The following is a 27,279-nucleotide window of genomic DNA, read 5'->3' as shown; positions in this document are numbered from 1 at the left end:
GCACGCAAATCTTAAGAACCGAAGTCCTTATATTACTTAGTAAATTTTTTTTTTTACTATAATAAATTTTAGATTAAATTAGTTATATCTCCGATGCCACGATTGAGCTTGCTTTGTTGTCTCGATCGAGAGAATATGTACACACGGAGTTTTGAGAACCATACTTCTGTCAAAAAAAAAACAACTAAGGTTGATTTTATAACATTCTTTATATTTGTAGCCAACGTAAGATAGTAATTATGATATCTGCATTGCTCTTCTGATCAAGCATGAGCATGGTTTATATTAAATAAATATTGCAGTTAAAGGTGAATTTTTACGTCAAATTTGAATTGTATTATCTGGATAGTAAAGTCTATGTTTAACAGTGATTGCAGAAACAGTTTAAACAAAATTTGTCGTTTCTCTTAAGCTTACTCTATGCTTTAAAACTATAAGTGTAATATATGTTTACAAAGAAGAGCTGATTAAAAATTTGAAAAGACGTTAACATATGTTTGCTGCAATGCATTTCTTATGGGTATTTCTGTAACCAGTGGGGCGGAATCCTGAATCGGGAAAGGGATGGGCATAGCTTATAAACCTTCTCCGTGGAAAAATACATATACGTACAAATTTTCATCATGATCGGTCCAATAGTTCACGATTCCATAAAGGACAAACATACAAACATTCATTTTTATATATATAGATAGATTAAGAATAAAACAGTGAATGATCAGTAGTGTAATGCAGATAGCAAATAAAAAGTTGATATCTAAATTTTACTCCAGGTTGCACCAGTGACGAATTAAAAACATCTAATGCATTGTAAATACTATTTAAACATTGTGTTAAAACCAACCTTAATGAACAAATCATTGAATGTTTTCACATAAGTTATTCCAAATTTTTGGGCTTCCTTGACATTGTGATATGGTATTTTAACAGTGGGCTATAGCAAAAAGGGAAATGAAAACTAAAATGCCTCAAAGATTCATTCTTTCGCAAACTATAGTTAAAAACATAACAAGACTTCTATAACGCTAAACCTTATAAACAATTATTTTGAAGTGTTGCATGAACTTAATAAGGAATTCTCCTTATACTGGAAGTAAATAGGAAGTAGGCAGGATTTCCCCCTAGGCCATAATATCCTCAGTCCTACATGTTTATGTATATTTTACTTCATTTGGGACAACAAGGCAAACTCAAATATGGCACTGGAAATATTTTAGACCACAGTAGATTACAATAGTTTTTGACTGAAGTAGATTTTTTAGAGCTACATATGTATATAGTTTTTTGATCGGTATAAAAGGAGAACTAAATTGTGGTCCCATAAAGAATTGGAAGAGCCAGAAGTAGGCACCTTTTATCCAGAGTAGGCTTCTCATTCCCACATATGTAAATATTTTTCTTCTTCAGGACAAGGCAAACTCTACTATGGCATTGAAAATATCTTAGACTGGAATTGTATGACAAGGACTAGAAGTAAACTCCTTCTGACCAAAATAGGTCTTCCGAGACCTATTAATTAGTATTGTCTTGATTGGCACTTGGTTGGTAATTTTTTGTTTGACAAGGCACTCTTAGCTATGGCAATAAAATTATAATTAATTTGAACCAGAAATGCTCCAACACAAGTGCTTTTACTAAGTTGTATAAGGACTTATTTTGAAAATTGAGTGTAAAGCCACAGGTAACAGCTAGTCTTGGATTAAATTTAAAATGTGTAAGCAATACAACAATTTTATAGAATTTTCTCATAATGGTTAATACTAAATGAAACTTTCTCGATCAGAGATGAAAGGTGTGGCTAAAGTGCATCCTTCAAACACACAAAACAAGTACTAAGATAAAAATCTCAAAAAAAACTTAAGAAACAAATATTCTTATTATAGACAGCAAACAGGTTGGCAAGAGCTGGAGCTATATTGCGATTCATAAGACTGCAATATTTTTGTGGCTTAGCTAAATATATCAAGTCAAAAATACTGTAACAGAATGGGTGGTTGTAGTAACTTTCCTTTACTGGAAAAGGCTACAAGGTTAAGAGAAGCAAACGTTATCATAGACCAGGGCCGGATCCAGGGAGGGGCAGGGGGACATGTGACCCGGGCGCCGAGTTAGGGGGGGCGCCGCGCCGGGCGCCAAATGATGGGATGAGGCCACCATAAAAAAAACATTTACCATTTCTACTGTCAAGTGTCAATAGCACAATATAGTCTACGTACATACAATTTCTTACTTCAGTAAACTATATTTGCGCAAACCAAAAGAACATAGGCCTAGTAAGAAATATCTTTAAAGCGGCAGGGTATTTTCATAACTAAGGCTGTGGGTTGGCAACATTGTCTACGGCTTGACTAGGACTAGAAAGCGCAAGCGCAAGTCTCCCGCTCCCGCCCCTGACTAGTGACTCGTGAGTGTTCCCGCTTGACGTGAGCGTGAACTTTTGATGAGTTTTAGGTTAGATTTCATGTCGCAGTTGTATGAATATTCTACCCTACCTGTGACTAACATAGATCAACATGTCGAAAAAACCATCAGGGTGTTTCCACAGAAAGAAAGCTAAAGCAAGACAACAAGAGGCCGCGAAATCGTCAACTTTAATGTCATCATGGTTGCAAAATATCAAGGACCAAGGTAACTAATTTTTGTTGTATTTTAATTTGTTAAGATTCATTTTGAGTACAAAACAGTTATAGGCTATAGCGGCATAATAACAACAAACTTCAGTTTTAATGTTAAAAATAGTGGTTATAGATCATTAATTGTAAATATAGTTTTAGTTTATAGATATTTTATAGATTCGTTGCCTGAATGAAAATCCTCTCCCGTTCACATTCGTCGGCCGACGCCCACCACACCTTGCGTAGCATAAACACATTTAAATATTCAGAACTAAATACATTAAAAAACATATACATAAAATGCTTCTTTCACTTACTTTCTATGCTATTATTAACGATAGTTTTAATACGGTAACATACGTACTAAAGTGTTAACAATACATTGATTGTAATAATATCCCCTTGGCCCTTACTACTAAAACAATTAATATATCGAATAGGCTGTAGGCTAGTACTGTAATAGTATCCCAATTAAGATAGCATGTTTTTTAGCATTATTGGCACTATTTAACAACATTATATTTTTGTAACGTTTTTAGTTAGGCCTACATGATTTATAAAACGTTACACAATGTAATAATTTGTTTATGTTGTACATGTAACCTACTTAAAAAATTAAAATGTTTGGTCATGTGTGCATTTATGTCTGTTGCTTACAGACGAAGCCGAACCTGAAGCAACGAGAAATAAACCGTCTGTTCAAGAGGATGCGGTGGGAGAAGAAAACGCTGGAGGAGAAGATCTCATGGACGTTTGTGCAGAGGAAGAAGACAACAATGACTTTATTTGTGAAAAACCACATACTTCGCATGCTACTGATTTTTGGGCCTCTTCTACGTCATTTCAAGAAGCCGTTTCAGTTTCAGACTCAAAAGGGCCTAACCATGAAGAACAGGAGAGTGAATGTGAGTACAATTTTAATTTTAATGACCCTGGAACTTGGCCAACTCAGCTTAGTGACAAACAAAGATGTTACATCATACAAAGGAGATGTGAAAACGATGATCATAATCCTGATTTGAGTAAAAGCGGTAGGGAGGGCCGAAACCTTACAAAAGATTGGTTTTACAAAATTTTGAAAAATGGTTCAAAGGTCAAAAGATCTTATTTGGCTTACAGCGAGACAATGAATGCTTTGTACTGTGTTCCATGCAGGCTTTTTCGTCATTTGAACACAGAACATGAATCAAAAATTTCGTTTTTAGCAAGAAAGGAGGGATTCACAAATTGGAAAAAACTCAGTGACAAATTGCCAGAACATGAAAACTCCCAGTACCATAAGAAAACCTTTGTTTCATGGAAAGCATTAGAAACGTCACTTGGTAAAGGAGGGATCGACAAGGAGTTGCAGGATCAGATAAAAAAGGAGGAATCCCACTGGAGAGAAGTACTACGCTGTATACTAGATGCTGTCTTATTTTTGGCAAAACAGGGTAGTGCATTCAGAGGGACAAACGAAACTTGTAACTTTGCAGATCCAAATAGTGGAAAATTTCTCAACACTATAGATTTAATTTCCCACTATAATGAGACCTTGCGTGAGCATATTGGTCGCCATAAGAAAGGGCAGCTCAGCTATTTTTCTCACACAGTACAAGATGAGTTTCTTGATCTCATTGCAAATGCAATTAGAGAAGACATAATTCAGGACATAAAAAAAGCTAAATATTTTTCATTGATTTTCGACTGTACCCCTGATGTAAGTAAAAATGAACAAATGACTGAAGTCATTCGTTACATTAAATATACTGACGAAGGGCCAGAGGTATGTGAAAGCTTTTTAGATTTTTTTACTGTGAGTGAAAAAACAGGCGAGGGGCTTTTTGAAAGCATTGCTAAAAAGCTCAAAGAAGATGGTCTAGACTTGATGTTTTGCAGGGGCCAGTCGTATGACAACGGAGCAAACATGGCTGGGAAATACAAGGGTGTCCAGTCAAGGATTGTGCAAGAGAACAAACTGGCCTACTTTGTCCCATGCTCAGCCCATTCCTTAAATTTAGTTGGGGTTCATTCAGCAGAGGCCTGTGTTGAAGCACAATCGTATTTTGGTATTATAAACAGCCTCTACAACTTCTTTCATGGCTCTACATCAAGGTGGGAAGTTTTAAAAACAACATGTTCCCCTTTCGTTAAAATCATAAAGTAAAACAAGATGGTCAGCAAGGATTGATTCTGTGGAGGTTATTTATAAACATATGGACAAAGTGCTCTCTTCTCTTGAAGACTTAACTACCCATGAGTTCTCATCTCCTGAAACAAGAGCTGAAGCTAAATCGCTACTTAAAAACATGAAAAGGTTTGAATATGTTATTATGACATGCTTTTGGTATTCAGTCCTCAAGAAAATTGATAGAATTAGCAAGTTTCTACAAAGAGAGGACACAACAGTAGACAATGCTGCAAGAAACATAAAAGGTCTTCTAAATGTATTATCTTCAACTAGGGATTTAACTGTTTCAGAGGCAATTGATGAGGCAACATTTTTAGCTAATAATATGGGCATAACAGCAGAGTACAAGGAAACAAGAAAGAGAAAGAAAAAGAAAATGACAGGAGACACACATGAAGATGATGGGCCAAATTTTACTGAAGAAGAAGAAGAGCTTTTCAAAAGATCACTTTTTCAAATATGTGATAGAATTATTAGTGAGCTAACTAACAGATATGATGCGTTAAAAATCGTTGCTGATAAGTTTAATTTTTTTGTGTGGGGATCAAATAAAAAAATGGATGTTAAAAGTATGAAAAGTAAAGCAAAAGAATTAGCTACAACATATGCCAGTGACTTAAATGAAGAAGAGCTTGTGAATGAAATAGAGAGTTTTAAATTTCATGCCTTAAATATGGAAGATGGATTGGAAGACGCAACAGCAGCATCTTTGCTCAAAATATTGCATAAGAGCAAGTTGAAAGAGGGTTATCCAAACATATATGTAGCTCTTAAAATCTTTCTAACGCTTCCAGTCTCTGTAGCATCTGGAGAGAGAAGTTTCAGCAAATTGAAGCTTATAAAAACCTATTTAAGAAATTCTATGAAACAGCAAAGACTAACTAATTTAAGCATTGTATCAATTGAACATGAAAGGGCTTCTTTGATTTATTTTGATCAGATAATTAACACATTTGAAGCAAAGAAGGCTCGGAAGATAAAGATTCTATAATTGTTAGTATTGTTTTTTTCTAAAACAATTGTATTGTTTTGGATTCATGTAAAATTGTAAAATAGACATTTCTATTTCATTAAAATAACACTTTCTTATTCAACCTAAGTTTTATTTTATTTCAACCCCATATACAAAGCATATAGTAGTAAAACTTATGGTAAATAGTTTGGTATCGGGGGGGGGCGCCAAAAGTCAAGCTTGCCCCCCCTAGAAGAAATGATAGATCCGGCCCTGTCATAGACCAATTATCAATATACAGCAAAGCTATTCTTAGAAGTCCGGACACCAGATTAATTTCTAACCTGTTCACTGACATTGCCCACTTATTGGTATTTCCGAGTTGGGAATAAGTTGCGTCAGCAGGGAGTCTAGGGAAACTGCTAAACAAATCATCTGTGACTGTGAAAGGGTTGCTGACTAGGTAGAGAAAAACTTCACAAGACATTTCTAAAAACTTGTTGAAATGGGAGTTTATGCTGGCTTTTATGGACATCTTGGGATCTATCAAGAACCTCAAGATAATCTGGATTACCTAGATTTCAGGGTTATGCAACAATAAATCCTTAGGGTTGCAGTGAGAGGGGTACTCTATTATGCAATTAACCCTCTGTATCATATAATAGTTTTTTTTCTAATCAAACATCCTTTAACTATTTTTTGCAATCAACCAAGATACCTAGAAAGAGGAAGGCGCATAATGATATCTGAACTTGAATTTTATAGGTAACAAATCTTTGCGTATAAAAGTATGGCTAAATAATGGATTTAAATGAGCCTTTTATGAAGACAATTTATCAGAAATATTTCCCTTCTTTAATTTTTTTGTAAGGATTTATTTATGTAATGGAATTTTAATATCAATGTTCAAAAGCTTTCAAGGCAATATGGCCAAAACTCATTAGCAAATTTGCATTGACTCTCCTGCTAGTTCTACTTGAGAATTCTTGGTTCTTGGAGTCTTCTTGGAGCTGCAGTCTTCTTCAAGATTACAGTTAAAATGAAAACTTATGTGTGAATTAACATATCTTGTTAATGATAAATTACGTTCCTAAGAAAATTACTGAACTCACTCTTTCTCTTTGGGTTACGTTCATTATCATCGTCAGTCTGACCCCAGCTCGTGAAATATACAGTTTCTCCCGTGAAACTCCTCTCCTTGAAGTCTGGTGTAGGAAGGCAAATTGGCCTTACAGAATCTGAAACAAATCATGAATTAAGTTGTATTCTTAAGTTGACACATCACCAAGAATACCAATTTATAGCATGATGCTGGGAGCATAGCAGTGGACCGCAACTCATTGTCAGATATTGGGAGGTAAATTGTGTGTCATCTGGTTTAATTCAAAAAAGTTTCTCATTAAAATAATTTCTGGTTGGTTTGAAATTTATTTGTTGTTGGAGCCACATTTAATTTATTGTTATTGTAAAACATGTATAAAAATAACATTTACATATTTAAAATCAACAAAAATTATTCTGAAAACATGTAGTGGGGATTCAGAAAAGTAAGGAATGTAATTCCAAGTGCAGGTCCTAAGCAAAGGCAATGTTCATTGGGTTTGATCCATTTCCTGACTAAGTCCAAGCAGATAATGTTTCTTCATTGGCACTGTTTGGACTAGTGAATCCATAGATATTACTTATTGATCGGGAGATTAATGATCAGAAGGGGGTAAATATGCACACTATTAATATGCACATATTTACCAGATTTGTTTGTGTTGCCACATTCGACACCTAGAAGAATCGGTCCACCCATATTGAGCTAGGGATACATAAACTTGACTCCAACCTCAAGCTCAGGTTTCAGTCTCACAAGCAAATGGTTAAAGAGAAGATAGTGAACTGCTCTTGGCCTCCAGAAATGGTGTGGAGGAGATCATTAGACTCCGAAACAATTTAGGGTTTTAGAAGCAGATAGATCTGTTCCCTATTCTGTTTCAAGAGGCGTAGATGGAATTTTAATCTATTTTATTACTATTCAATTGTGAAATTTAGAGCAAGTTTCTTTTTTGGGAATATCGTAAAGTCTTGGAGAAGAATCTTAGTCATGTGGGTGATAGGAAAAGGATCATTCTCCTTCCCAAATCCTAAGGACTGAGAAGTCTCATTTTCTTTCACTAAAAATGTTAAGTTCTGAATTGTTATACTCTTCACTAAACTGTTCTCACAGGTGACAAAATAAAATGCTAATTGCAGGGCATGTGGTTTTTGCATGCAGCTGGTTTGTTCACCCATTGTTATAATGAGCTGGTGGCTTTTAGACTGATATAATGGGCGTTGGTTATTTCAACTAGACTATCACTGTCCAATATATATGGTTTTAGATTGTTCTCAAGGGTTGATTTTGTGAGGAAACTGTTATAGTTCACTATTCTATGATAATACGTTCCCTTACAATTGATTTGAAACACTTTTTATGAAAAACCCTGTATAAGTAACTATATTTGCAATTATACAACATAAATAGTTGTAATATTTTTATAATATCACAGCTGAGGCTTTAAAATTAATAAACACTAACTGAGATACCTTGAGTTGCATTCCCTTTAGTCATGCACTGGACTGTCCTATTGCCAAAGAAGAAGAAACGTTATTTGCGCCTGTTGTCATATTACATGAGTTAATAAGCATGCTTAATCTTCAGTTCATAAAATTTATTATATTTTTGTGATGTAGCCTTTTGTACTCTTAATGCTTGTAATTCTTTTTAATTAATTTTGTAATTTCTTTCCGTCTTCACTCTTTTGAGCAATCTATCTAATTTCAATTTTTTTATTTCCATAAATCATGAATTTATTTTGTTATCAATGATACATCATGGTGCAGATTGCATTATCAATAAGTTAGCAATGTGTCCATTATATTATTTTACTTCATTACTTCATCTTAATTTGTAATTTTCTTATAAAAACACACAAGTCTTATGGTTTAAATTGTGTACCAACCAACACAATTACTCCATACACAATCAAAGATTTAAAACTGAAAATAACATTTCCTATCCATACTTCATACAAATTTCTATATATATCCTTTATTGATGCTTAGAAAAAATAACTTACTTGTTATTCTAAGGTCGAATTTCAGTTTAACCAGTGCAATGTTGTGAGTGAAGACGACGTTCGGCTGGAAACCAGGGTAGATGATGATGTTGTTCTTCTCAATAGAAATTTCAATCGGTAGAACTCCTTCTGGCACAGTGTCATCCAGATTGAGGTCATCTAATCTTGCAAGGAAACTGTAAGAAAAATACAGATTGGTATTAAGTGATAGTTAAAAAATAATATTATCTTAGCCTATATTTGGATAGGGGCACAAACGACCTTGACCACTACACAGCCCCAACTCCCCGATTTGACTTATATATTATAGAACAAGCCCGGTTTTTTATTTTAGGATAAGAAGCTAATAAATCTCATTGCATTTAGTCTTAGAAGGATCTTTTTGCACATGCTTCCGGAGTGACAGAATATTATAAGGATGGATAAGGTTAGTAGTATAGGAGCTGCCTGTGATATGCATGAGGAGAAATAGTGGGCATTACATCTCAATCATGTCACCCTGGAAGAAGATAATACCAGCTCTTTGCCAGCGTCTCCAGTAAAGCGGGCAGGGATAGCACACTCTTATGTCCAGGCTAACAACTGCACTGAGAGATCCCCACCAACTGCAGCAGTCATTCTCTGCATACTAGGCCCATTTTTTGGTTAGATATGAGTCACTTCTGGAAATTCATAGGGTTGTCCAGATTTGAGTGACACATTGGTTTTGCTGTACCCTGTGTAGCTCCAACTAGAAGGTATAAACGAGCCAGAATTTAACCTTCCTAAAGCTACGCCTAGTTAATTCATAGTGGTTAATACATTCTAGTTAATACCAAAATAATGACTCATATCTTCTCTGATTACAGGTACTACAAGATAAGAGTGCATTGAAATCAAATTTTTGTAACGACTTTTAACATTGACTTTCCACTGTATTATGTATTATCGTTTTTTACTTTATGTCATAGCCCACTACCCTATCTTACTAACATAGGGTTTTTATATCAAGGACATCTCAAATTATTGTTCTAAGAATAAATACAAATAATACATCCGCGGAACACGACATCGCTCTACTGTGCTAAAGGTTGTTTAGAAGAACCTTTACCTTTAAGATCAACTCTTCCAAAAGCTCTCAACTTGGATATTCCTAACAACTTCCCAATCCTCTATTAGATTCCACGTTTCTACGTTCTGCATAGAAATGCTCTTAGAGTCCTTTCAAGCCAGAAGGACACTAAACTTGAAGATCCTAAATATAGTAAATCAAATGAACACTCTAACATAACCCTCCCAACTTTGACACTGACCTTCAACCTCAGAGCCAGTTCCTCCCAATCATTGGATCTCCATCATTGTCACACAGTACAAAAAGCACCTGTTTCAGTAAAACATTTTCTGAACACAAGGAACAAATAACTGATAAGATATGCACAAACATGCACTCCTGCAAATATAAGGCCTCTTCATAAAAGAATACTTATCAGGATAGTTTTATGTTCAAAGGCGGCATTCTTCAGGCTCCCTCTCTTTTAAAGATGTCTTCTTTTCCCTCAGACTTTTTTTTTTCTGAGGAGAGTTTATCGCTGTAACCCATAACACTGTGATCTGGGATCTACTGTGCTCCCTTAACTATAATTGCCTGTAAATTTGCAGACTATAGTAAATCTACTAACTTACTAAGATCATCTTTCATATTCAAAGGCTCAGGAATAGCATTTCTAATCCACTCTTGCCAATGCTTAAGATGACTGAAGAGTCCAGCAAGCAGTATTTCTCGGTCCCTTTCTCTGCATTGGAAAAACTATAAACCTCTTGACTTTCTTTTTTTTAGGGTTAAAGCCATTGCTCTAATTTTCCCAAAAGGATGTATGCACACCTTTGACTGATTTGGTGATGTACCACAAATAGATTGTAGCAGGATAACGTCTTGAAATTTTTTATCTGTCAAGATAAATCTCTAGCCCCTCTCTTGACCATAAATCTATCTTCTTATTTGCCCTTTATGTCTTATTGTCCTGGCAAGATACCATTTATACCAAATTAGATTTTGCTAATACTTTTATCATTTGTTGAGTTAGTGAAAATCTCATCAATCTCTTAAAACTTTAGAACTTTTCCGCATATTAATGAAAGAAGATCAAACTTTTTGGTCTATAGGATTGGATAGGAAGAATGGATCTTTTCATAAACAATATGACTAAGATTCTTCTTCACAACTTTGGAATATTCTCTTAACAGAAGCATGCTTTAAAAGTTGGATTTTATACAATGTGTAAGTAACAACACATCTGTACCTCTTGCAGTTTAGCTCAAGGAACAAAACTGTCTACTTTTTGGACCCAACACCATTTTCTTCATTCTGTGTTTTGTGAAAAGTTTCCCCTATTTGTCTTCTGACTGAAACAAACTTATCCCCTGCATAACCACACAATCATCTTTCAGCATCTCTTAACTCTACCATTCTGCTTTCCCTTGATCTCACCATCCTGGACAATTAATTGGAAACGAGGAAAGGCAAAATGGGATGCTGGGATTATGAGATGCTGAAAGAGAGGCATACAAGACAAAAGGTACTTTATTTTTGAGAAGAAGGAATCTATAGTCTGGAAGTAAAGAAAGAACAGTGATTTTAAACAATTTACAAAATAATTATATAGAATGATAAATTGTCATCATCTAAACAATAAATATACCAGTATTATTATTGTGTTTTTTTTTAGCTCAATCATGTCAGAAAAGATTTAACCCATATTTGAACTACACTGCCAGTGTAGTAAAACTGTAAATGGTTTGAGGCCTTTGTTCATTGGAAAGCAAAAAACAATATGACAAACTAGATATGACTGCCCTCTACAAAATCTCTTCCAAAACATTCCCCTGGCTGATTTGCTCCACCCATACACTAACAGGGGAAATTAAAATAAATTTGTGTTTGATTTATTTGCTTAAGTTGGTAGAACTGACCACTGTAAAATTATTCAACGGAGATTGATCAGTCGAAGCACGTTTTACTCTGTCTGGCCATTTTCATTCTGTGGTATAGCTAATCCAGCAAACACGAGTGATATACAAACACACACTGCTGGTCTCCGTCTGTGCGCAGCCACACAGTTGGCAGCAGTGATGATGTGCCGGGTGGTGATTAGTGTGCCCGCACAGAACCAGTGGATACCATCTTTTGGGTCGGCACTCTTACTGTGGCCAAAGATCACCATCCATGGCCATTCACCTGGGAACATAACAGTAATGTATTATCATGTACTGCGAGAACTATAATTACCATGTGCATACTCTCATATTCATCGTCAGGTATACCTCTACCCCAACCGTAACAAAGTCCAGGCATTGGCATTGGATTATCTTGTGACTGTTACAACAGTCTATATCTACTGGACATGGTACTAAAAGCATTATATATATGTTAGCAACCACTGGAACGACATACGAGTTTTTCATTTCAGGCCATTTGAAGTCAGAATCAACAAAAAGTTCTTTCATTTAATTTCTAAAATTGACAATCTTGAGCTCAACTAGTTTTAAATTGCTCTGATTAGAAAAGAATAAAATACAAAAATTGTTAGTTTTATTTCATATTTGGAAATCTGTAGACCACAGAAGTCTCACTGGAATACTGTTCAGTGTCATCTTGTAGCCAGCCTTAGCAATGCCATTTTCCAGCACATCACTGGCAAACTAACCTCAGTGAAATATCTACGTTTGTCTTTGCTAGCCATTTTTTTCAGTTAATTTTATTTACTCTAGAGGTAAAACAAGAAAACTGATCCAAAGAGAATCCAAACCCAAACGCTTTACGGGGCAATTAGTGAACGATAAGATGTTTATTGTCATATTACATCTTACAAGATCCAGCTATGCTGGTAAGACAGATGACATAGTCAGAAATGTCCCTTTCTTCGGTCTCCCATCGTTAGTAGTAATAGATTTAACAAGAACAAGATCCAAAACAATTAACAAAAACAATAAAATTAATCAAACAATTAACAACAACAAAATAAAATTGGTAACAATATAACATATTTAAAATAACAAAATAGAGATAAAGTATTGAGTTTCTTGTTATATTAAATTAAGTTAGGAGAAAACACTAGGTCTTCATAACTAGATTATTTTGTTTTTGTCATTTAGAAATTCGAAAATCTTGTAGTAGGCCTTTTCGACAAACATACTTTTTATTCTATCTAAGAATTCAACCTGTGGCATTTGTTTGAAATTGTTAGGCAATTTGTTGTAAAGTTTAATACCCATATAATAAAATCTTTTTTCAAATATGGCTGTGGTGTGTAGGGGATACAGTAACAAATTAGTATTTCTATTATTGTGTTGATGAATAGTTTTTTTCTTTAGAAAACCAGTTCAAATTTTGATGAACTTGATACAGTACTTCATACATGTAGACACAAGGGACAGTAAGAATCTTCAATTTCTTAAATTTTTCTTTACAAGAACTTCTTATGGATGAAAATGTCATATTCTTTTTTTTTGGGGGGGGGGGGAGTTAGAAAGTATAACAAGTCATAAGAATTCACTAGGTCTGACCTTCGAATGGAGCTATATTAACAGTGCACCATTTAAGTCTTCTATGTTCTGTCTTTTCTGTACTAATACCTACTGAATAATATTAAAAAACAAAACCAAACGCTTATTAAGTCCATTAAAAGAACAAATACAAGGAAATTTAATTTTCCTCAAAATTCGTTTGATTTTAAATCAATTTTAATTAACAGATTTTGTTCAGATGATGATAGTAGGAAAAACTGTGATCAAAAGCATAAAGCGAATGAAATACAATTGTATCTTTTAAGTGCTTTCAGTGTTACGCATTTTGACACAATTTACTCTCCACTCCCTGTATCAACGCAACAAACAAGTTTGTATGTTAATTACTAGGGTGACCTTCAGTCTTCCATTGTTAGAAACCAGTCACAACATAATTGTCAGTCGTCTTTCAAAGAAATTTATTGATCAGAGGTTCAAACAATCTCATAAGCACAGAGCATACTTAAACTCTCTGTTCACCTTATTGCACAAGAAGGAAAAATAATTGAACGTTAATTAATCACCATATCTTTCCTTACCTCTTGAAGAAACCTTTCCATCGACTCTTCTTTTAGTTCTATGGTGACTTGATTTGCCACAAACGAATCTTGAGGGCAAGAAACGGGAATTGTAAGAACTTTCTGAAACAAAAGTTAAATTTTTTAATAACATTTTTCAACTTTTTTTAAAGAAGTAATTAATTAAAATTTCATCTTCTAATTTTTAATTCTAAAGAACCCACTGACTAAAGACACCATACCACAATATCTCTGAAAATCTAAAAATCAGTGTCCAAAATACATTTAGAGTTCAAATAAAGAAAACCTGGAACAAATAGTGCAAATATATGACACCAACTATTTATTACACTTTCAATTAATTTTATCAGTTTCCTAAAAAGGGCAACAATTTCCATTTTAAAATGCTGGTTCTGAACAGTAAAAATAATTTTATTAGGTTAAAGTGCAGTTAGAATTACAAAATAAATCTTAAGCGTGTATGTTATGTTTCTGCACCATCGGAAAATTATAGAAAGTCTAGTTTGATGTACCACTTGAGTTCTCTCGGTTTCAATTAAATTCCTGCTCACAGTCAAAACTGAATCTCTTTTTAGTACTTTTACTATTGAGGAGATCGGTTCAGAATGCTATTTTCAACTGCTGTAAACTGTGCCATTTAACATTTAAAAGATAATTTTCATGCAGATCTCTTCTATGCTATTTTAAAGTAAAAGTGTAATATACACAATGTCCTGTAACTCTCTGAAGAAAGGTATAGTAATCCTGCTCTAAATCATTTATTTATTTGATTTAAATAATTTTGGTGCCATTAGATTTGTTATAAAGTCCTTAAAAAATGTTATCCTTGTACAAGTAGTTCTTGATAAAAATTGCTGGCTTTTATAATAGGTACTCAGAGTTAAAAAGTATTAATGGTCATTATTTTGAAAATATTAAAAATAATATCGTAATATTTTTTTAGTAACCAGACTTGTATTATAAACATTTGAGCCAAATAATCTATTATTTTTGGAGATTGTTTTACTAAACCCAATACATACATACAAACAGATGGGAAACTAATCATTAGAGACCCATGTAGAATGGTGAAATGTATTTGTCATGACCTGAGCAATAAGGATGTATACCTACCTTGGTCCAGAGAGTTATGGGATATCCTGTATAATGTAAGTATGAGTAAAATTGCCATATCCTTTATTCATGTATTTATTTTTAGACCAACCAATTGAGTTTTATGCAAACTTTAACACTTATTTGGTTTGAAATATCTTACAAAGTGATAAGATCATCTACATCCATAAATGATAATTATGTCCAATTTCTTCAAAATATGAACATACTTAGAGTCTGTAGCATAATTCTAACTGCTCATTAATCTAAATTAAAATTATATTTCTTAAATGAAAAAACCAGATTTTTCAGTATGGTGCAATTTTTTGCCATTTGTAGTAAGATTAAATTTTTAGCTATTTTGTCTTTAATCATTTGTCTAAAACACAGTTTGTTTTGATAGAAACCTACTAAAATTTAAAAATGTAATAGAACTATTAATTAATTGTTGTCTAAAAATCAAAGACAACAGATTTACAACTTTTTTGCAGAAAAATATTAATATAGATGAATTTAGCGCCACGTGGTAGGATAGAAATAAGAACTGCCCTCTTCTGGAGAGCTAGGGAGGCTACTAGGCTACAACACGAGAGCTTGTAATGATCAAATTTTGGAACCGACTTTTAATATAGACTCTACTTCTTCAAACTTTACTCTATGCTCTATACTCATATTCATTCCGTTGGTTCACAAGCTGGCTTTGGTATTTAGAATTATAGAGTAAAAAACACGGTCATCTAGATAGTGTCTTTGTAGCATTCACCTGTTTGCTAATAATTATTACTATTCTATATGATCTTGACATGAGTATTCTGGTAGACACAAAATCTTTGTAACATATTTTTTGGTTTTAAAGTAAGAATAGAGTCTGCAGATTAAACGATTGAATCATAATTGAGTATGGACATTCTCCGTTATTTTTTATGCATCATTGACTAATTATAATTGTATTAATTAATAAAATGCAATCACTGCTAGCTGCATACAAAAAAAAGATATAGAAAAGACTATCTCCAGTTTATAGTCTTTCAGAATCAAAGCAATCTTTTTTTATGTTATAAGCATGTTAATATTTGTAAAACACTTTATTATTGCAGTAAGCATAATCTTTACTCGTAAATTCATATCTGTAAAAAGTAGATGATCAAATGAAGGTACAAACCCAGGCAAGAAGGAAGAGGTGGTAGCCACCTTGCCCCACCCTGACGTTGCAGGCAGATGGAAGCCACTCGGGTGGTATTGAGTCGGAAGCCAGGATGGCATCGGTACTGGATGATCCATCCGGCACTGACTGGCACCCCCGGCACCAAGCGGCATGCAGCACTGTTATCGCCTGGAGGGCATCTCCGCTCATGGCTAGAGTACAATCCGTTGGTCAAGGTCTCTGGAATGAAGCAGAGGTCATCCCCCACCTGCCTTCTGTAAGAGCCATACGGATTGGTTATTCAAGAACAAGATTTTCAGAGCCAGTAGTAAGTTTGTAACGTGTATTTTGATGATTATTTTGTAACTTTCTTGTAATCTAATATATTTTATCGTCATCAAAATAGATGTTAAAGACACACTTAAGTTGTACATTGTTGATGTTATGAAAAATAATGAGTGGTATGCCATATAACGTAATATAAATTTCATCAGCAGATAATCCTATCTATCTTGTGCACACATATACATATTTTAATGGATATTCTACATACTAGATCAGTATACATTTCATACGCCTTGGCTTGTGTGCCACTAAGATCTTCAGAAGGTTGCATAAACAACTGCCGTCATATACATATAACATAGCTACGGTGGGAAGGATTAATTAAAAGGGGAATGTGGAGTTCACGTTCACTCAAGTTCACGTTACGCTTAGTCCAGCGTCTGAAATATGACGCTGTTTCAGTCCTGACTCCTGAAATCTGGAGTCATATCCGTCTGAAGAGATCGAAAAAAGTCGGCAACGAAGAATCTCAAACATCGTAGTGCACTGAATTGTGACAATGACAACACTTCTTCACCTATATTACACTTGATTTTGTTGTCTAGGTGCTTTTGATGTTAAAAACGATGAAGAGAGCTTCTTCGTGACCTTCGAGAGCTTTTATCTCGTCAGACAAACATGACTCCAGATTCCAGGAGTCGAGTGTAAAACAGTGTCAGATTTCAAGTAGAAGATGAACTTGGAGCTAACACAACATTCACATTGACTGCCGTCATACAGTTCCAGAAAATACCGCCACGCAGCGCTAGCGGTAACGGATGAGTTGCTGAACTTGGAAGGAGGGAAAAGTAGTTACCAATGATTATACATTTTGAGCATCATATGTTTTTGCAGATATATATATATTATTTAATTTATTGTGTTCGTTCAATAGTATTAAGAAATCATTTATAAAAATAAAATGGACGAAGCCAACCTAGAGATATTGTGAGCAACATCTGGGCGAGATGATTTGTAACTGTAATTAACTGTGCTTTGAATCGTAATCCTGTAAGCAATTTAAGTTACGGTACTTGTAATTTTAACTTACACATTTAATTATCTTTTTGACATCACACTTTATGATACATAACCATAGTGCTTACAAATATGTTCAACATCAAATGGATAGAGCAATTAATTTTAACAACTTCATAATTAATAAAGTCAAGAGATCCGCTAATTATAAGTGTTGCCTTCCTGCAGTTTAATATTGTGTGACGGCAGTTGTACGTTATATACTTCCAGCGTCTTGCATTTTAATCAATGAGGAAAACAGGGTTAGGAACATGATTGTGTAGATTTCACACAATGTGTGGCAGTCATCCAAAATGATTACTCGAGTGATTGCTTTGGCAACCTTTTGAACGGGCTCTGAAGCACTAACTCTAAAGAATTACATTTAAAGTACGCTGTAATTTATATTTAATTGGCCAAAATTGGTGGTGTGTCTCTTTCTTACTACTCATTCTCACTGAAAGGTTAATCGCCTTTCACTCATACAAAAGTATCGTTCTTCCAATTATACGAGACTTGAAATTTAAGTGAACAGAAATGGTCAACTTTTACATAACATGTATTTACTCTAATAATTTATTAGTTAAATAGCTTTAATATTTTGAAAACAAAACGATATATCGCTGACCTCCATAGTAACATTTAGAAATTATACTGAATTACGTACTATTTAATATTATCAACTAATTATTCAATACATAACTAGATTCAAGACAAAGGTACTAAAAGATCTTGGGTTATTTATAAAACAGAGCTTTATAATGAACACACAAATTATATTTTTGAAAGGATTGTGTCAATATGCATTATTTAAAACATATGAATATGCGTACTTATATGTTAGTATGAAAATGTTTGTAAAATAACTTTATCACTATTCACTTTCTGCTACCACTGTATTTATAAAAATGCAAATAAAATGTACATTTAATATTATTCTATTTCTCTCTTAGGGTGATCAATAACATGAAATAAAATAATTACATTAATGGATAATGATGAGCTAACACACGTTTTAAATTATTATAAAGTGGAATACTTTTTCTAAATTGTAAAAAAATGTTTTTGGAATTTTTTTTATACTTCACATGGTTGACTGCAATAAATAAATAAAATTATTACGAGATGTTGCATTTTTAAACCCAGCCATTTGTTTTTACAATTCCCCCATCCCAACTCCTCCCAAAAGCCCTATGTTCATATTCTGATAGCAATAAATTACTAAAACCGTATGGACAATCTAAGCAATGGGTTTCATATATGAAGAGATCCACTACATGAACTATAGATTAAATGAACTATAAATACAAGAGCAGTCAATACCTATGACTCACTTGTGTGGGTAGTTCACACCTTTAGAGGCTGCGGTTGAATCCACTTCTTGCAGTGCTGCCAGAACGCATATATTCACTCCTACCAACACTGTAACAAAGAAAATCAAGTTGTGTTTATGGAAGTGCATTATTTTAGTTCGTCTCCATACATTGTGAATTAGGCCCTCAAAGTTTTATTTCCTAGTCACTTACAAAAAGATAACTTTGCATTAGACCCTAAAATTCTGCAAATCTGACAGCAATCGGTATGACAAAGTGTATTACATGTGCAACTAAAGGAATCAACAATTTGTTACAGGTTTTTATCGAAAACGTTAGAGATATTAGTCATAGTGAAATACTTCACGACTTGTTGTTCTATTATAATCTATTTGTTCACTCTTGGGAAGTTTGTAGTCTTTTCTATTTGGAAGTACATAAACGCTGGTCTGGTCAAATCTTTGGAAATATTGAAAAGACTAAAAACGTAATTTATTTTGGTTTTCGTCCACTACACATTTGTCGATGGACTGGGAATTTTCACATTTACATGTAGACCATAAGTGAACCAAATAATGAAATAATTTATATAAATTGAACTTTTATGTAAATACTAGTGACCTTGTTATCCGTGCCATATTTTAGAGAAATGTATTTAATCCTCTAAATTCAAAATCCTTTGACTAGAGGTGCACATCCTGGTTCTTCTTTCTTTATTTGTTCTCTTGGCTGAGGAAACGCATCGTTCTACTTGATCATAAACGGGTCTTTACTCTGCTTCCGGATGGTCAGGATGGGTATGATTGGTGTAGCAACGGCCTCTTCTCGAGATTCCATGGGGAGGTATAACAGGCACTATCTTCATAATGCAACTTTGGAAGAAGAGGAAGCTATCCACTGTTCTAGCCTTATCCAGATAAAGCGAGCAGGGGAAGCCATACTTCCTCATGTTTAGGCTTTAAAAAGCCTTTAAAATTAAGGGAGTACCACCCACTCCAACAATTACCCTCCACGGTAAACCATTTTACCCAATTATCTCGACATTTGCGGTTAGTGATGTGCCGCTCCTGGACATTCATTGGGTTGCCCAACTTTGTGACACGTCGGGTTTTTTGCTGTACCCAGTATAAAGTCTACTTACAGGTGTAAACCTTCTGACTTCTGAGGTCTAGTCGGGTTCTTTATTTCACAGTCAAGAGAGTCTCTTCCTTGATTGATTTTTTTCTAAAACGTGGAAAGTCAGAAATCCAAACTTATATAGAAAGAATGCGAGCAAATGTCGCATTCTGTGTAGCAATGAAATTGCCCTACATAGATTCTCCAGTAGCGTAGGTAATCAATTCAAGAACAATTCTATAAATTTCTTGACTACTTTAACTGTTCAGGTAGATGCCACTCCGAATGGCCTTGGCAAACGTATACAAGTATGTGGTGAAAGGCTTACCACAACGATCACTACGTCCTTCTGAGGACACTTATTTTACAGGAAAAGAGGAGGTCTTGAAGTTTTTGTTCTGGAATTCTGTGTTACAATTTCCTGAGTTTTCACATACCAAAGTGATTTGTTTCCTGCTTCTTTTCTCCTTCAGAATATTTCATTACCTATCTGTCAGAGAAGGAATTCGGAGGAAGATACGAGATAAAAATACATAATTTATTTGACGTGAAGATTGTCTTACCAAATGTTCCAAATAGAGCATAAAGGAGTAAAGGAGGCTCGTCGCCTCAAAAGGAACGTTCCTCGAGGACTTCGAGATATGTTCTAGAAATTTCGTACGACCTATGTCATATTAAAATCCTACGTCATACAAAATTATAAAAGGGTTGACGATCACTTTTTATCGTTCAAAGGTCGGTCATTATAATACCAGCACACAATGATTCTCTTACTGTTTTAACTATTAGGCCACATACGATCCCTAATTTCAAAACTGGCCGGGAGAAATAGCACTTTAACGGTGTTGATCATTCGAACCAAGCAAATTAAGTTAAACCTGTTTGCCCTAATCAACATACAGTTAGCTGTTCGAAATACCGACTTGACAAAACTGATTCCTGAGTGAAGAAGGCAGAGTGGAAGCGTGCTGTCAGTAGAAAGGCTGTCATCATACATCCTACAAGATTGAATTCCATCAAGTCATGGGCGTGATTTGCCTATGAATTAATAATTTTATAAATTATAAATCATTAGTATAATGGTGTAACTTTATTAATAATACTTTTACAAAATTTCAATAATGTTTTGTAGGTTCCTATTGGTATAAAAAAACTTTTGATTTACAAGCCAAAAGGTAAAAAAATCGAACATATTTTCAATAAATAGTGACACATGTGATGAAGTTACTTTGTTGGATCGGTTTGTAAGACTTTTGTTACGTTCTGACAGGAACTTCAAAAATATGTTGTATCGGTTTATTATTGTTTTAAAATACATGTTGTTAAATGTAACACATTTGTATGATTGTCGATAGAAGCGTTCATTGCTAAGTTCATTACAAAACAGTCAACCTATTAGGTGCCTACGACATACAGTGGTCACAAGGGCTGAAAACTGCAACAGTAACATTCTATAAATTATTTATTTTCGGGCCACTATTGAAGCATGTTATATTCCTGTACATATTTGGACGTGCTAAATATTGTACTTACGTGGGAAGGCTAATTTTACCCCTATTGGCAGATTTAAGTTAATCTGTTAAAAAGATCATTAAGTGTTAGGATTAGTGCTCCAACACACTTCTTACACAAAACCTGTAATAGGTGGAAATGCATCTGTTTGCGAGGTTCGTTATATATGGGGTTAACCCAGACTTCGAACTGTTGGGAGCTATATATAATGCAAGCTCTATTTAAGATTATCCATTTCTGAAATGGTTTCTTTAAAAATAGAGCAAACATATATAGAGCAAATAATAACGAAGTCTCTGAAATCGCTGGAACCACTTTCAATCTATCAAAGATAATAGTAAAATATTACTAACAGCTACATTCTTATTACTGAAGTTGGGGGACGTGTCCTTTAACAGTGAATATTATTTCTTTATTCTTAGAACTTCTTATTTATTACATTCGATGTTTCTTATTCGAATTTAAATTTAGTTGGTCAGCAAAATTGAGTACAATCTGGTCTTAAATCTTCTCAAAAATAAAGCACTAGTATCCTCTATCTAGACACGTCAGTTTACAAAAGGTGTCGGAAACATAACATCAATCGCGTCCATATTTTTGAATTTTTGCTTATAATCACTATGGATCCGATAAGCCATCACAGCCCCATTTGAGGGATGAACTTATCGTTGAGGAAAAACAGATTAGTTTGAGAGACAGTGAGAAAAAGGATTTCGATGACCAAGAAAAGATTGTAAAGCCACTCCAACAAACGTTTCATAAAATTAAATATCAAGTGGATACAACCGGTCTCTTGCTTTTAAAACTTCGCCACAGGTAGGATGAACGTTAATTAATATACTAGTTCATCGGATGAATTTATTATCCAGTCACATCTGTTATGCAATCGATTCTGTACGGTGACATTTCAGATAGAGCGTTTCCAAAGCGATGTAAGGATCTATTCTACAGAGCCCCAGGCTACCGCAGTTCGAATTTCCTGTTTTTGTTTGCACATATTCTAATGAGTATTTCTATCGTAGGTTCGCATTTGTGCAAGGAAGACACTGTAGAGAGTTTTTAAATCCTATTTCAATATATTATTGTTATATTTCCCAAATTAGCTTTTAATTTTCAAAACAAGTGTAAAATAATTGCAGTGTGTATTACATATATTAGCTATATTTGTAAATATATAAGTAAGGATGCGGTTCGAGCAACATCGCTATATTCTGGGTTTAAGAGGTCGCTGACAAACCTAAAGAGTTCAGTGTTTTATTCTCTTAAGGAGTTCCTCGAGTTTAATTTTTGACTTCCTTTCAATTTGTACTTACAAAGTTAAGGTATCTCGTTCTTGCTTTTCCTTCTTTGATTATACTTTACTCCATTGTGTTACTTGACAAAACACAATATTTGTATATTTTTTGTAAAACTGTACAAATCATATGTGAAAATAAAGAATTGAATTGAATTCAACACAAATTATTGATGTTCTAAGTAGACGAATAAAAATCTGCGCGATCGGTAGGTAGTATATTTCTGAACCAATGTGTTTGAAACACTGAAAGGTTTTGTTCGTACATCCCTTGGATCAAAAAAGAAGAAAATTTTAAATTGTAAAGTAACTCAGAAAATTGTGATTTTATGCCACTCTCACGCCTACGGGCAACGAGGTACTCGCTTCCTCCCCAGTATATTAAACCTTGTCCAACCGACTTACATATAAACGGACGTCTGCAGTTTGCGCACATTTATACTTGTATTTAATATAAAAGAACGATTACATGAAATGTTGTTGCTCATGGAGCATGATATTTCTTGCAAAATGTTGGCAGAATTCCAAGGCCAAACCACAATGATAATCATATCCTTATTTATCTAGGCAGCTTGTTATTGGTAATATTTCCCGTTTTACTGTTTAATTTTCCCTAAGCAATATGTGAATATGACTTCAGAAACGGCTATTATAATGCAACCAGACAAAACATATATTAAAGAATTTCAAGCAGTGGCGTGCCTAAGGCGGGGGTTGTCATGAGGGAATAGAACACCCCTCCCCACTCCCAAAGCCCTAAAAGATGAAACAATGCACACAAAAAAGCAATCCAACTTGTTTTGAAAACTCAGAGAAATATATTTATTCCACCCCCACTCCACCCCATCCGTGTGGTGTGGTCTTTAACCACATTCACCTCCCCCCCGCAAAAAGTCCTAGTTACGTAAAGAGCTATGTAGGTAAAATACAATTAAATCCTAAATGCCTCAATGAGGTCACTTCCAGTATCAGTCAACAGAATTCGCTACTGTTGCACTATTAACAATAAATAAATCGTAGTACTAGGACTGGCCATTGGATGGTGCTGTGAACTATATCCCACCGTAACTCTAGTTTAAGTTTGACGAAAACTGGTAAAAGATATTAAAAACCATATTGAGCCCTCCACTGGAACACGTTTTAAAATAAAATAAAATGTTAATGCAATTAGTTCCAGTTGTACAACAAAGAGTTAATATTACAATTCAGATTTTGAAGCAGAACGATTAAAATTAGTCCATCTAGTCCAAGAATTACTCAACGATGTATTAGTTGCTGAGTCAATGTTGCCAATCGAATAAAGACAAATATTTGTCTCCAATGACGGCTGACCAATGGTTATTGTTGGGTGACTGGTCGGCCACGGAATCTTGTGAAAGTTATTAGATTTGTTTAAAGCCTTCCAGGATTGAAACATTGGTGAATGTTTATGTGAATGTAAATGTTACACTACATTTATAATGTCATATCGAATTATTTAATTATTATTAATATACCTACAGCACCATAAATTACTTTTATATTAAAACAATTAAGCATAAACAAAAGGGATGGCTACGTCTTTGCATGTATAGAGTTCTGGTGAGGGATCGCAGGCGCACTCACCACCATTTCTTGGAACGTGTTGCCTTGACGCTACACATCACTCTGCCCAGACAAACCAATAAGTATTACATTGACTGGCAAAAATGTGTTCAAATATGTGTCTACTGATAGTGGCAGTTCAATGGCGGATCGAAAAGGGGAGCTTAAAGCTCCGTTCGAGCGAAAGCGATTGTGACCCATTGCATAATCCTTAGAGAAGAATTAGCCGCTGAACTGCACGATATATTTAAAATTGTTAAATTTACAAGGAAATAGGATCTGATCACTCATGTTTTATTCTACAGTAGTTCTGTAGAACTACTGTAGAATAAACCTTCTAGGGTTATAGAACACCCTATAAACTGTCTATAGAACACCTTTCTAGGGTGTTCGAGCTGAGACGCGAGATATATATTTACTAGAAGGATAAAAACCATATCATTTCCGGTAAATTTATGCATAAGAACTTCCCGTCGAAGATAGCTTTTCTTACTGAATTGTTTGAAAAGTTGAACATACTAATTGCAAGAAAAGAACACAAATATCTTAAACCTGTCAGGCAAGGTGGAAGGTTTAAAAGAAACTCGATTTGTGGAAGGCTGTAATGGTTAAATGTAATACACTAGATTTTCTGCCCTGAAACAGTTTATTGAAGAAAGATCTTTCCAAACTGAGTATATTTTAATGAATACCTACCTATCAACGAAGCCAACTTTATAATGTGGGTATCAAATCCATTTAACAAAGAAATGCATCTAAACGTTGAACAGAGTGAAAAACTGTTTGAATTCCAACAGATACTTCGTTATACAATTATTTGCTAGAGTTGGGTGTAACGTCGAAAAACGTGAACCCGCAAATTACCAGGAAAGCGTTGCTTGTGTTGATACCTTTTGCTACTCCCCACCTTTGTTAGGCGGACTTCTCAGCCGTGGTAGTCATCAAATCAAAATAAAGAACAAACCTGAAAAATTGAAAAAGAAGTTTGTGTTTTGCTGTTTCGAACATGTGTCCAGATTTTTATTTACTAATTCAAATACTCATCCTTTGCATAGACTTTTAGAAAATATGTCCGATTGGCTTGTGTGAAACTTTAAATGAATACTGCGAACTGTGATGAATTTGAGTAAATAGCCTACAATCTGACTAGTTAAACTGAAATTTTTATGAAACAATCATCGAATTATTTAAACTATACTTGAAATGTTAAACGCTTTTTACTTTACTTACTTCCCTCTATATATTGACTTGTATTACTCCAAGCCTAACAATAATACAACAATAGCATACTTCTTTAACAACCAGTAATACTGAAAAGTACATAGTTTTACATAATTTATTAAAAACAGGGGTGTTACTTGATATGTTTATGATGGCTAATTTACAATAGGCATATAGTAAAAAATGTTACCAATGTGAATTATTATGTGAACTGTAAAATCACAATAACTTGTTGTTATTCTTTCATAGACTCTATTAAGATAAGCTGAGGGGATGGGGCGCGCCGCGGAAAGTAGTGCAAACGAAAAGGGAGCCTTGAGTTCAAAAAGTTTGGGAAACACTGATTTCGGTGCTATTAAACACCTGATCGGTGGTATCCGATAGGTGGTGACCAGGATCTGTTTAGCTCGCCTTGTATAGATTTGACATGACGTATGTCTGCCATAACTTAACAATAGCAAAGTGAACCGTGCTGGTTTGCACTGTTGCACAATGTAGAGGAGAATCGTGAAACTGACGCAACTTTGACTTCGCTTCTGTCAAGCCAACTCTCTCAGGACTCGCATCGTCATGCATCCCGAATATGATCTTTCGGAAATGCCTAACTGTCGAAAGTGTCTAAGGGAATCGAACTTTTCAAGAATGAAAATTATCTTTATAGGGACACAGCAGATATTGAAACTGCATTTCATGATCAAAGGGTACACAGTCAAGGGCATGCGCAGTAAACGCCTAAGGGTCCTAAATGGCGAGAACCTCCTCACAGGTCACCGCCTCCTTGAGGAAGGACAAACCAAGTCTCCAAAGAACCGACAAAACAGTTTTAATAATTAGGTTATAAAATCATGTCTACAATATCAATAGATCTGAGACAATGGTCAATAATAATATTATCCTTGTTGAACAGATCAGTAATTAGTTCTTAGGCGAAACCAAACATAGAACTTTTACAAAACCAAAGTAGAATTTTACGAAACAAAAGTACTTGTGAACATTTCCACCAAAACAATCGAGTCTCGAGGTATCCGTCAGAACGTAACGAAATTCTTTACTGAACTGACTAAAACATTTCCCCGGATTCGTTAGTGAAAATAGATGATCGATAGCTCAAACTTTGTCTTTTTTCAATGCTTATGAACTGGAAAGTTTGAGGTTATGCTCATGAAAGGAACTCAAAATGCTGTGAGACTAACTTGCAGTATTGGTAACATCTCCCGACTAACCCAACGTCAATTACAAGAAAGCGTTGTGGTGTTTGCGCAAATAACGGGATCAGCAAAAGAACCGTGTGTGTGCTGTGCCTGCCCAGAGAAAAAAGTATTCTGTCCCGTCAAATCCATCGACGATTTCCACAAATGTTTTTAAATTAAGACAAAATGGTGGTGAGAGGAGTTATACATATATTGTAAATATTTTTTCAGTGGTGATAAACCATAAAAACCATAAGTTTTTCATTTGTATTATCGAGTTTTTCGGAGCGGCCTACCCGGAACCGGGCTGGAAACTCTAACGTCACTTATACATGAAATGAAGCTGTAAAATGCATATATTTAACCAAACTAAGGATTTACACCACTATTCAGAAAGTAAAACACACACAAACATTTTAGCTCCTAGTAAGAGGAAGGTGAACTGGAGCTAAACTCAACATTCACATTACTACATTTAATATTAGTAATTATTGGTAATGGTTTGAATTTTATTTGTAACAGCACAATGTAGGCTAATTACAGAATA

At 34.5% G+C, this 27,279-nt stretch overlaps 1 protein-coding gene across 1 annotated transcript in view; it reads right to left on the bottom strand.

The window, feature by feature from the left end:
• The window catches only part of LOC124368211 (venom protease-like), a 31,434-nt gene extending 5,316 nt beyond the window's left edge, over positions 1-26,118 (bottom strand). Inside the window, exons 1-7 of the mRNA XM_046825486.1 lie at positions 26,061-26,118; positions 18,837-18,924; positions 16,180-16,436; positions 13,926-14,027; positions 11,908-12,058; positions 8,845-9,020; positions 6,850-6,975 (exon numbers count right to left, since the gene is read on the bottom strand). Of these exons, the coding sequence (XP_046681442.1) occupies positions 6,850-6,975; positions 8,845-9,020; positions 11,908-12,058; positions 13,926-14,027; positions 16,180-16,436; positions 18,837-18,924; positions 26,061-26,118 (958 nt within the window). The remainder of the gene's footprint in view (positions 1-6,849; positions 6,976-8,844; positions 9,021-11,907; positions 12,059-13,925; positions 14,028-16,179; positions 16,437-18,836; positions 18,925-26,060) is intronic.
• Positions 26,119-27,279: the final 1,161 nt, after the last annotated feature.

The sequence above is a fragment of the Homalodisca vitripennis genome, chromosome 8 (assembly GCF_021130785.1).
Source record: "Homalodisca vitripennis isolate AUS2020 chromosome 8, UT_GWSS_2.1, whole genome shotgun sequence".
Taxonomy (NCBI): domain Eukaryota; kingdom Metazoa; phylum Arthropoda; class Insecta; order Hemiptera; family Cicadellidae; genus Homalodisca; species Homalodisca vitripennis.
Note: the sequence above shows the minus strand (reverse complement) of the source record. Positions and strands in the feature narration are given on the sequence as shown.